At 33.6% G+C, this 12,235-nt stretch overlaps 1 protein-coding gene across 1 annotated transcript in view; it reads left to right on the top strand.

Moving 5' to 3' along the window:
* Positions 1-12,235, top strand: part of MS3_00002394 (uncharacterized protein) — a 108,995-nt gene that overhangs the window by 93,872 nt on the left and 2,888 nt on the right. Inside the window, exons 32-36 of the mRNA XM_051209966.1 lie at positions 794-1,120; positions 4,031-4,552; positions 6,985-7,098; positions 7,531-7,648; positions 11,491-11,772. Coding sequence (XP_051075449.1) covers positions 794-1,120; positions 4,031-4,552; positions 6,985-7,098; positions 7,531-7,648; positions 11,491-11,772 — 1,363 coding nt within the window. The remainder of the gene's footprint in view (positions 1-793; positions 1,121-4,030; positions 4,553-6,984; positions 7,099-7,530; positions 7,649-11,490; positions 11,773-12,235) is intronic.

The raw sequence follows: 12,235 nt of genomic DNA, 5'->3' as shown, positions 1-12,235 counted from the left end.
TTTACAACAATGTATTCTGTTCATATTTTAACCTTACTAAAAGGGTATATCGATTTCAAATCCCACTACCTCAGTGTACTATTTGTTTTAAGATATAAGGTGATTTAAACAATTTTAACCTTTAAGATTAATCAAAGCAAATATATCTTACTGTATTGGAGCTTAAATCAACGAAACTACTGCCCAATGTTCAGATCATTGTAATCAGACTAGTCACTAAGATTTGTTGGTATGAATAGTGGTTTGAAAAGTAGAAAGCCACGTATTATATTTTGTATAAGTTCAGTGAAGCCTGTATACGCGAATAGTCATTTCTCATTGCCTAATATCTGTAACTGAGATGGTGGAGAAGATTCGTAGCTCAGGTGGATGATTTTGGTGGAGTTCTGTTCTCTGGGCTGGATGATTTGGTCGTGGAGTCTTCATCGTTCTTCAAAACAACATCATCTGCACACGTTCAGAAAAGATTATTATTTTTATGATTACTATTCCTATAAGGCGTTTATGTAAACTTTTGAATTTGTTATTTTACATTAAATATTGGTTTGAGTCAAGCAACCATTGAAAACCAAGAAATACTGGATAGTTGTTTCGTCTTAAGTTCGTTTATATGCTGTGGTGAGGTGTCTCACACCAGGACGAAACAGTTATCTAGTGTTTTCTCAGTTTCCAGTGGTTTTCTAATTATAGTGTCAGTTCGTGATATAAACTATAAAAGAGCTTTATATTTTGTATACTATGAACTTTAATACTCATTCTTTTTCTTCATTATTAATTATTATCTTTTGTACAGGAAAACTTTGAAGCCATAAAAAATAGAGAACAGAAAATCTGTGATTGTATGAATGCTTATCGAAACCTTTGTGAAATTATTACTGATAATGGAAACAGTAGTATAAATAGTCTCCCTTCTATTGATGTTACTGCACAATATTCACCAAGAAAGGAAATGGTCAATGAAAATTATAATAATGATTATTCCTACTCACCTTTTACTACCGTTGCTGATCAGGATAATTGTGATAGAGCAAACAGATTGAAAACTTCTTATTACAATCTATTGAATCGGTCTAGTCAACGAATTAAACAACTGGAATGCTATCATAAAAAATTACTTGAGGTATATATATATATATATATATTAAGTGTATGTAATATTTGCTTAATCTATTTTTGTTCATCAATATTCTTACCAAATCTGTTGTTTTTCGACTAATTCACAGCCTCATGAACCCCAACTATACCTGTTAATTACTGTTTTGGCAATAATGAGATGTCATCATTACGTGTGCCTCATGCATCACGCCCTTGACTCGATTAATATATTTCCTAATGAATATATAGATACAAATATGTACTCTATGCAGTTAATCCCACTGTATTCCTTAATATAGTTGGTTGTGTAAATTTTAGAGTTAATAATGGCAATACTTATTAATAAGAATATCATCTAAAATAAAAAAGATGAGTGTATAATTTAAAATAACATTATGTCATAGCAGAGAGTACAAATCGGAACGCAATAGAAAGGATTATTGACTATAATGTGTACTTATAAGTTAGGACTACGAATGAAATGTGACCCTAATTTGAACCATAGTAAACAAAAAGCTATCTCATTTTGTTCATAAAGGTAGGGTTTCTTGAAGTTGATGCCAGCCGTATAATCATAAACCTTTGGGTAAATTATTGAGAACTTTATATGTATAACTGAAAAAAGCATCTTCAATCTCAATATATTATATCCGTTGTCAATTCGATAACTCCGCCTGGATAATGAAGGACTCTGTAGACGCCCAACTTCGAGACCAACAGGCTGAATCCAGTAAGGATCGATCGTGTAGAGACCGAATCGCGACACTACGGATCATTGTGGAACAATCAATGGAATATAATTCATCACTTTATATCAACTTCATTGACTATGAGAAAGCATTTGATAGAGTGGACAGGACAACACTATGAAAGCTACCATCGAGAAGATGCAAGTGTTCATTAACAGTTGTCCACACAAAATACTTCGAATCCGTTGGCCAGACACTATTAGCAACAACTTCTGTGGGAGAGGAAGAAATCAGGAAGAAGCGCTGGAAGTGGATAGGACACACATTGAGGAAAGCACCCAACTGCGTCACAAGGCAAGCCCTCACGTGGAATCCCCAAGGTCAAAAGAGAAGAGGAAGACGAAAGAACACATGACGCCAAGAAATGGAAACCGACATGAGAAGAATTAACAACAATTGAACAGAACTAGAAATGAAGGCTCAGGACAGAGTGGGTTGGAGAATGCTGGTCGGCGGCCCGTGCTCTATTGGGAATAACAGGTTCAATTAAGTATGTAAGTCGTTAATTTGATGGAAAAGAATGACATTACTTATAGACTCAGTAACACCTTTACCTAGTCGTACTACGCAGTTGTTCATTTTCGTTTTCATAAATTAACTTATCTTATTTATGCAATTAATATTTATATTAGTAATTGGTGTCCGCCAGTTGAAGCGAATCACTAAAATTAAGGTCATAAAATATAGTTTTGTTTCAGTTTCTCAATTCATCGATATTGTCTAACATCCAATTCCTATGACACACAGTTGTCAGAAACTAGGATCTTAAGTATTATATAGGACACGATATCGTTGTGTTAGTCGTTTTGAATGACATACTTGCAAAATCTTTCAAAATAAAATAATTGAGTAATTATATTATTTATTTAAACAAAATATTTGTACAAAAGGACACACAACTTCCTTTCATACAATAGCCCCACGTCATCCTTTGACCACCTCTCTATGTCTTCTAACCAGGTGGGACTACATTCGTAGTACAAGTTCAGGTCATCGAATTCGGTGACACTAATTAACATCACTGTGACCGAACATGGTTCCAAACTTCCGCATTACTAACATGGTCTTGCGATAGAATGTCACCAATCCTTCGGAAACAACAATGACCAAACACAAAGGGTTGTCTAACACCTTCAATTTGGAGGGACTATTTTTCGTCAGCATAAATTAAAACTACTTTCATTAATACGGTGTAAAGCCCAGATAAGCATAAACTACTCTGTCTGTCACTATACGTACATTAATCTCATCACTCACGGAACTACGCAGATGCACGAACTTTTAGGCTACTTCTGATAGTTCACCATTAATGGCGAATGAAGAAGTAGGTTCCTGTCAGTCTTTTAAAAGTACTTTGCATTTAGAAGGTGCAAAGTACATGCTATACTCACGGACGCTGATTGCTAACTGATTAAATGCGGATTGCATGGCTTGAGTATCATGGACAATAAGACAGTCTCATCCACATACTCAAATTTAGAAAGTCTTTTTCCAGGTATCGGATCTAGACCATCATTACCTACATCGATCAGAGTTGTTTACGAAACGTCTCGATGGCAAGGTTGAAAAGGAATAGTGAGATTGGGTAACCCTGCCTAACTCCACTGCTTGAATGAAACAATGGGGAGAGCTGGTTGTATGCCCTTACTCTGCCTGAGGTATTTGCATGTAGAACCTTCAAGATATTAGTAAACTTTACAGACATCCTTCTTCGGTAGAAAATCTCGATATCTACAGTCCTGTCCAACAAATCGAAGGAGGCCCTGATGTCATGAATCACAATGATCGTTGACCTGCAATAAGTATGGCTATGTTGCAACATTTGACAGAGGGTGAAGATACGATCAATACATCCTTGACAAGAACGAAAACCGGCCTGCTACTAGCGAGTCAATCTTTCAAACCAACTAGAACATCATATCGACCTAGGAGATTAACACTCTAAAAACTAATACAAATGAACAACAGCATGGAAAAGAGAAATCTTCAATCAATTTTTCAAACATAGAGTATGGTTAAGCGTAAGATGTAACTTGTGCTTGCCACTTTTCTATCTGTGTAGCCTTTCGATATTATGCTTAGAATCATTAATTATCATATACATAATTATTTTTAAAACACCAATGTATCTTTAATTACATAGTCCCTGATTTCAGTCATGTTTGCCTTCCTTACAACTTTTGCAGCACAATCTTTTAGTTCATTTCAATTTCGATCTGTGGAAGCAGGGGTACTTACAGTGGATTGCAAATCGTCATTATCGACTGAGCGACATATTTAACCCTAAAGCCTTATCGGCATTACGAACTGACAGACAGCTATCAAACATATCCACCAATACAGATGAAGTGAATCCTGATTTATTCAAACGTCCAACACGATTATCTAATGTATCTACGATTTCTCAGTCAGTTTATACTTCGTCTAATAATATCAAACCCCAATTATCTAACAGTCGTTCATCTCTCATCCGATCGAGTATCGAATCATTGCAACCGCTCTCTGATAACAAACATAAACGAAATGTCAGTCATAAGCCAGATGAAGTAAACTGTTCACAATTTATACAAGCAGTTCTACATGGTAGACCAACACATGATTGGGCAAATCCTATTTTCATCAAGTCTGCATTTTATACAATTGACCAAGCAAAAAAGGGCATAGTAACATGTCATCAGATTATTGAAGCATTAAGTCCGAAAAAGCAGGTAATTATATATATATATATATATATATATATATATATATATATATATATATATATATATATATATATATATTATTTCTTCGGTTTAAAAGAAGCAATTCAAATTATTCGTGTTTTCATATCAAAATTATGACTCATAAATGTATGAAACGAACTATTCAACTGAATCTTCAATATAGATGGTTAGTTCAACAATTAGGAACTAGATGTAATCAATCATTCACAAAAATAACTCTTCAAAGGACACATAAATGTTAAGAAAAAAGAAGTACAGATCGTTACAAGAGACTTTGTATTATTTTAGGAACAGACCATATTTTAACGACAGAATATAGTACACAATGGTAAGTGTAAATGGCCATAATACAATAGTAAACAATTCAATACACTCATAAAAGAATAACAACAGTAAATCAATTACTAATCTTAATGTTTCATCCAGTGAGATAAGTTTTTCATCATAAGTGGTCTTACTCAAAGTAGTTTACTTTAAACCTTTCGTACATATATACTTTGTAAGATTGTATATCAGTATGAATTTGATTACATATTTATGATGCATCTTTATTATGGTTTCATCAACACATACGTTTGTCAGATTTGTTTATAAAAACAAACAGTATTCTATAAAATGCCGATAAACTTTGTAAAATAAATCCTATTCTGTTATATTGCATAATCAATAATTGTTCCTTTGATGTTCCCATTTTTAACCAACCTACAATTTGCAAATAGTTTTAACATATTCAGTGAAATACTTTGATGAAAGTAAAAGTTTTTCAGATCTACTAAATGGATAAACTGGTATTTCTTGAGTAACTTTATACTACGTTTGAAAATCTGATTGAAGACATGCACAACATTCATTAATTATTCAATTTAAGTAAAACAGTCACCTGATCTCCCAAGACCAACTAGCTAAAAATGCTTTTCGTTCTTTAATGCTTAATATTCTAAATATAAACGGTTTCCGTTCAAATTTTGTTTAGGATGTAATCAAATTTATCTTTATTATTGAAATCTAATTGGATATTCATTATCAACTGTATTAGTAGTTAATATTATCTTTTTATTCTCATTTGTTTCATAATTACTTACTTACGCCTGTTACTCCTCGTGAAGGAACATAGGTCGCTCACCAGCATTCGCCATCCAACCCTGTCCTGGGCAAACTTGTTTCACAATGTATCTATGTAAATATGAGATACAAATGCTTTATAGTCATCTGTCTAGTATGTACATAATTAAGGGTTGATACAATATTGTCAACTCTAAAACTAGTCTAAAAACAATCACTCGGTATTGTTTGTCTGATGTTTAGGACTGCAATTGATCAGTCTCTTATTGGCATATGTGCATACTGTGCATATTGCCTCGATATAGCCTAAATTCAAACAAACAATACCAAGTGAATTTAAACTTCACCCCAACGCATAAGCAAGTGGCTATCAGGATTCAGTGGGTAAGTGGATGACGCGATGGCGTTTGAAGCAAACGGTGGATATGCACTTCTGAGGAGTCCCACAATAGGACGAGACGGCCATCCAGTGCTTCCAGGTTTTCCATGGTGGTCTAGCTTCAAATGACCTATGATCTCAACTATTAAAATTGTATAACACTCTTCCATTTTAATCATAGATTACTAGATGTAAAAAATTACCTATAAATGCAATTGTACATCATAGGAAAATAGTATCGTTGAAAAGAAACTTTTCTTCGCTGAAAAGTTATCTTTGTTTTTTTTCCTAATGAATCAATGGATTTCTTTTATTATTTTAAAGTCATTTTCTATAAATAAGGAGTAATTGTTACATAGGCTGCACAAAGCGATCAATTTCCAAACTCATCTCTGAACACTATCCGGTTTGGCTTTTAAAAGGTGAATGTAAAACAATTACTAATTCTATACAGGAGCATTTAATAAATTGTGGAAACATCGCTTGGTGTTGTTTTACTTTTATCTTGCCACTGTTATTTAAGACTGCAAATGATGCACTTATGCCAACATGAGACTGGTCAATTGCAGTCCTAAATAATAATGGGAATATACAAGTAAAACAACACCAAGTGAATATAACTTCACCTCATTGCACAAGCAAGTGGCTATCAGGACTCAGTAGCTAAGTGAATAACTCGATGGTATTTGAAGCGAACGGTACTGGGTTAGAGTCCCGAAGTGAACACTAACTGTGAGATGCAGGTGCATCCAGCTGACGTGTCCCAAATAGGGCTAAACTCGTGTCAAACTGGATTCCACTGCTAGCCACTATTCATCTTTACGTAATCTAAAAACAATTTAATTGAAAAGACAGAGTATCCGTTAATCACTGTTCTAGAATAAATCTTTTTAATATATTTTTCAAAACTTACAATCTATTTATTGATACAGAAAGAAGTAGTTGTTTTTTATCGAATTCAAATTACATTTTTCAGCATAAACCTCTACCAACTGATAAATTAATTGAACACGCAATAGAACAAGAAACTAGTAAATGTGTTTGTCAACCAAAATTTCAACCGAGAAAAATTGGAAAGGATCGATATTGTGTAAGTTAAGTTAATTTAATTCTGTTATACTCTTGCCTACAACACCAATGACACGTGTTCATTAGTTTATTTTCGTACATGTGATCTATAAAATAGGTTACGAAAATACTGATGCTTCGTAAAACTCCATGCAATTAAATGACGATCTGGGTCCGATTCTCAGTAGGATTGTGAATACACACTGATGAACAGATGAATACTTAGACCAAAGATCTATTTATTACTTCTTGGTTTGTGATAGTTTTTTTTTTAACTAAGTGTAGTTTATAAAGTGAAACTAACAAGTTCAGTACGCTCTATACTAAATAAAAAGGCCTACCCTTTAATTAATTTCTACTTTATTTTATTTAACATATGTGTTCCATGTAACTTTTCGGTGTGAAAAAGCAAGAGGTAATTTGCTTATATAGTTTTTTTTGGCTTGTTTTAAAGTTTGGATCCAGTTCACGAGTTTACTTGGTTCGCTTCTTGAATAGTACAACGATTGTGCGAGTAGGAGGTGGATGGATGAGTTTAAATGAATTCTTGGATTCACGTGATCCATGCAGAAGTAAGCTACTAGTTTGGTGATTCTGTATATTTTATCAAGTATTACCTACTCCCTCACTCAGTATAATGCGTATTCATGTGCATATGAAATTACAGAGTTTGTGATTGAAACTGATGAAAAACAACTGGATCATGACAGGACTCGATTTATAACTTTTGAGCTACCAGTATCATTGAATTTTGACAATTGACGATCAGCTAGATTACAATTTTTCTCTAATCAAATACTATTTTAATAGTTGAACTCTTGAGTCGATCTAAGCTAGACCACCATTGCAAACCTGGAAGCAATGGACAGCCGTTTCGTCCTAGTGAGAGACTCCTCACCAGTGCGCATTCACGATCCCGCATGCGTGACTCGAACCCAGGACCTTCAGCCTCGCGCACGAACGCTTAGACTGTAGATCACTGAGCTGGCATCCAGCAGTATCCAGAGATGTCCCATACTAGGACAAAACCGCCGTTCAGTGCTTCCAGGTTCTCAATGGTGGTCTAACATTGGTTGATTGATGATCTCAATAAAAAATCTAACGATTTTCATAACCTTCGCACTGATGTTTGATTATGGTACCATAGAAATGAATTCAATCATCATTTTGAGATTAGACAGTTTTCAATAAAATTAGATTAAACAATGTGGTTGAATTGAAATAGTAAATTATACTACACTTTCCTAATACACAGGATCGTGGATGCACACTGCTAATGAGTCTCACACTAGGACGAAACAACTGTCCAGTGCTTCCACGTTTTGAATGGTGCTCTAGCTCATATTGACTCATAAATTCAACTTTTAAAATTACTACAATCTCCACAAACCCCCATTCTCACATACTACTTTATTAGGTTCTTATGCTCTTGGAATGAATGCAGTCAGTTGCAATTCACCATTTAATTCGCTTTATCAATTGTTCTTAGACCATTTCAATACTTACAGAGTTAGGTAGAGAGTGCTATTCAAAGCACTTTGGTTGACGAGGAAAAAATTCTAATGTTTTCTAATTTGATGTTTAAGTTTTGTAGTCTATCAATTAATAATGCATTGTTAAACCGCTCCAGTGCTATAGTATGCTTTCATTAATCATTTGTAATGAGCATTTTTAGTCAACTATGCTATCACATCACTTTCTCAGGTACATGTTTATTGATAGATGAAGAAAATCATTCACAGATTATATTATTTAATTCATCTTTATTGTTCATAAAAGAAAGTAATAACGAAGTGGTTGCAATTATGCTAATTACATAAATAAATTATTTTGATTCATTGTTGAAATTTAAAGAGTAGTGCTTTATACGTAGATACTATTCAAAAACACATGTTTCCTTTCTCTACACGTTTCCTTTTGTTGTTTTGGAATGATGAACTAAATTTGTATCTCGGATGAGTACTTTTAACACTGTTAAATTACCCTGAGATACTCGGTTTATTTGTAAAGCTTTCATTAAAATCTTTACTTTTATTTCAATTTAACTCTGATGATTTTTATCCAGAACAACAACAGAAGCTTTGCAGTTCAATGAAATTAACACAACTAGACGTGATTTTTCTGTATTTTAAGAAATCTTCTTGTAGTTGATTACATCCAATAACCTAATATTTCACCATACAGCGTATTTGATGTTGAGTCACTTAGATTAGTGGTAACATTGTAACCTGATTATTTATTTAAACACATACATTAATACAGAGGAGCACCAAAATATACATGCGCCACACAAGTTTTCATTAAATGTGTGTGTGGAATTGGATACTGTCCTGGTACCCAGACCTAAACAGGTGATTTTCTTAGGTGGCCGCTCGCCGAGCCTTTGGCCTAATGGTCGAATCCACAAGGCAGTGGAGCAACATTAAAAAGTGCGGTCTTATGGTAATTGGAGACCAAGACTAAGTTTTTACTCTATTTTTCCCTCAGGATCCTGGAGCCCATGTGCACCATTGGTTTGGAACCAGGGTTTTTCAGCTTCCCTAGATCGATGCTCCGTATTCACAAACCCGGTTTACCCGCCACGTATTCGCTTGCGCTCCTCTCAGTTTCGTAAACACCACCCTTTTTGCAAAAAGATAGTGAGTAGAGCTTGCCTAGGATTAGCTATATGCGCGTGGCAACATAATAGCATTTCTAAAGGGTGACGGGAATTTTCCCATCCTCGGCTATATCAAGGCATTTGGAAGTAAACTAGCCGATAGAACTCGGCCAGCACTAAAGGAACAAATAGACATCTCACTGGTCATTATTCAGTGAACGATCAAATGTAAATTGTACTTCCAAATATCGACTGTTTCATTATTACCTACTAGTGATGGTAGGGGGTTGGACGTAATAGGATGGCACATTAATTAAAGTTTATAAATCTATGTATTGGAGATGTTTTTGCAGGAGAAAAATATACACAACTGTATACTGTATAAATTACATACATTTTTAAACAAAGTATATTTGGCATAGCATAAATTAAACTGACAAAAAAATATTCGTTATGTGTAGTACAATATGAATCATAATGGATTGAGTCATAAACTTAAAATAAACAATACTTATTCATTGTTTATGCATGTTATATGCCAATAATAATAATAATAGTCTAATTTAAACATTTTCTCATTTATTCTATTCGGGTAAACTAGATGTAGACAAAATTATAAGCTTCAATCTGTAATGTCTTATAATTGATAAATCAATGCATATCTATCCTTTCCACCTTCCTCATCGTTGGGTTATTTTGTGAATTGACTAACGTAAATAATGCGAATCGTTGATTGTCACCTTACTGATCTAATAGTAAGTCTCTCTCTGTGTATGTGTGTGATATCCAAAGGTCCTTCATTCAATCTCTGGTGTTGGATTGTGGGTATGTGCTATTGATTAGTCCCATACTATTACTAAATAACAATCTAATGAATCTTGGAGACAAATGATTGTCTAACTAAAATCCAAACCCCAAAAGGTAGGGTTATTTTATGTTTTTGTAAACAAGATTGTTAGTTTTGACCATATTGCGAATTTTACAGTATTTCACAGGTGTCCATTAGTGAATTCTCTTTTTCGTAGCCAATTTTTATTAGAGTAGTTCAGCTGAATACCTGAAAATATTGTAAGAATATTTTAAAAGGAATGTAGTTACACAAGTATTATAATACTAAACCTGGCTAAACTCCTACAGTTTAATCATCTCTTCTGAAAAATCCTGAAATGTTTTTAATGGCCCGAGATCTGACTCCAGTAATTGAGATATACAATGTCGTCAATCCTCATATATTATTATCGACTTAATCCGCGGAATTAAAATAAGTCAAATACAAGGAAGGATTTCGAAAACGCATATTTTGTATAATCATTGATCTGAACAGACATTCAGGAGGATGAAGTGAATAGAAGAGAGCGAAGTGAAATGTCACGCAATGGAGAAGACATGTGAGCCAACTTCAATTAATCAAGCGTTAGTCAATATTTATAGCCAGATAAAAATAAGCTACAGACATGTGATGAGTAGGAGAAGAAGTGTACACACACATACGCTCATATAAGAACAGTCAGCGTTGATTGGTGATAAAGTAACAAGGTCAAGACGTGACTCAAGAAGGATGAATAAACTGACCTGTCCATAAGTTAGAATCAATTATTTGGGCTTAACATAGTGACTGACATTACATGTTCACTGGCAATTTTCGTATGATTATTATCTTCCCAAACTTAAATCACTGAATAAGTGTTTTATCGAATCGTTTTGATTATTCAATCAAATAAAATAAGGATTTATATCATGTAAACTTTTCATGTTATAATGATAACTTTAGTTAAATTAATTAAAATATGAATAATGTAATATTTTATATTATAGTTACCCATAAAACAAGTCATTTTGGTAGTACATCTATAAAGGCTAATCTGATGAATACAAATTCCACATCAAAACGTGAAAGTAATTTAGGATTAATTAATGTAACTCCAATTAATAAATCACGTCTTACTACACTAAACAATATGAACTCTAAAGAACAAAGATCATTTGTGTCAACTCCTTTAACAAGCAAGGACTGTGACATGAAATCACTGAATTCATCATATGAGAATGAAGCATCAATCCATAACAATTCTTCATTACTAAAACAAACTGTTCCAAGTAAGTATTTTATATGAGGATTAATATATCTGATATGTGGATGGCTGATACTGACTTGTTAACTGCCTGATCCTTCATAAATTTATTACACTTTAACCTTGAACAGGAAATTTTGTAATCATTCTAAAATTAGTAACCAAATTTGTAGTCGTCTAATCCGTATATTACTTATAATCCATCATTGCTCTGGGAAGTTTCTATTTTACATCAATTGTTCAAAGTATTTTCCTTCATTTCTAGCTCCTGAAGACATTTCTGAGGAAATCCTCAAGGCACCCAACATATATATATACATAGACCGGTTGAGTACCAGTAGCTACACAATGATAATAATAATAATGATATATTTGGAAAATGAGTACAGAATACACGTCAGTTTTCAGGGATGATCAAATCGATAGATATTAACAATGATAAAGGAAAGTGTTCGCTTTCCTAAAACACTCGGTTTCTAGATTTTCTT

The sequence above is a fragment of the Schistosoma haematobium genome, chromosome 1 (genome assembly GCF_000699445.3).
Source record: "Schistosoma haematobium chromosome 1, whole genome shotgun sequence".
Lineage (NCBI taxonomy): Eukaryota > Metazoa > Platyhelminthes > Trematoda > Strigeidida > Schistosomatidae > Schistosoma > Schistosoma haematobium.
This window is presented reverse-complemented; position numbering and strand designations above follow the sequence as displayed.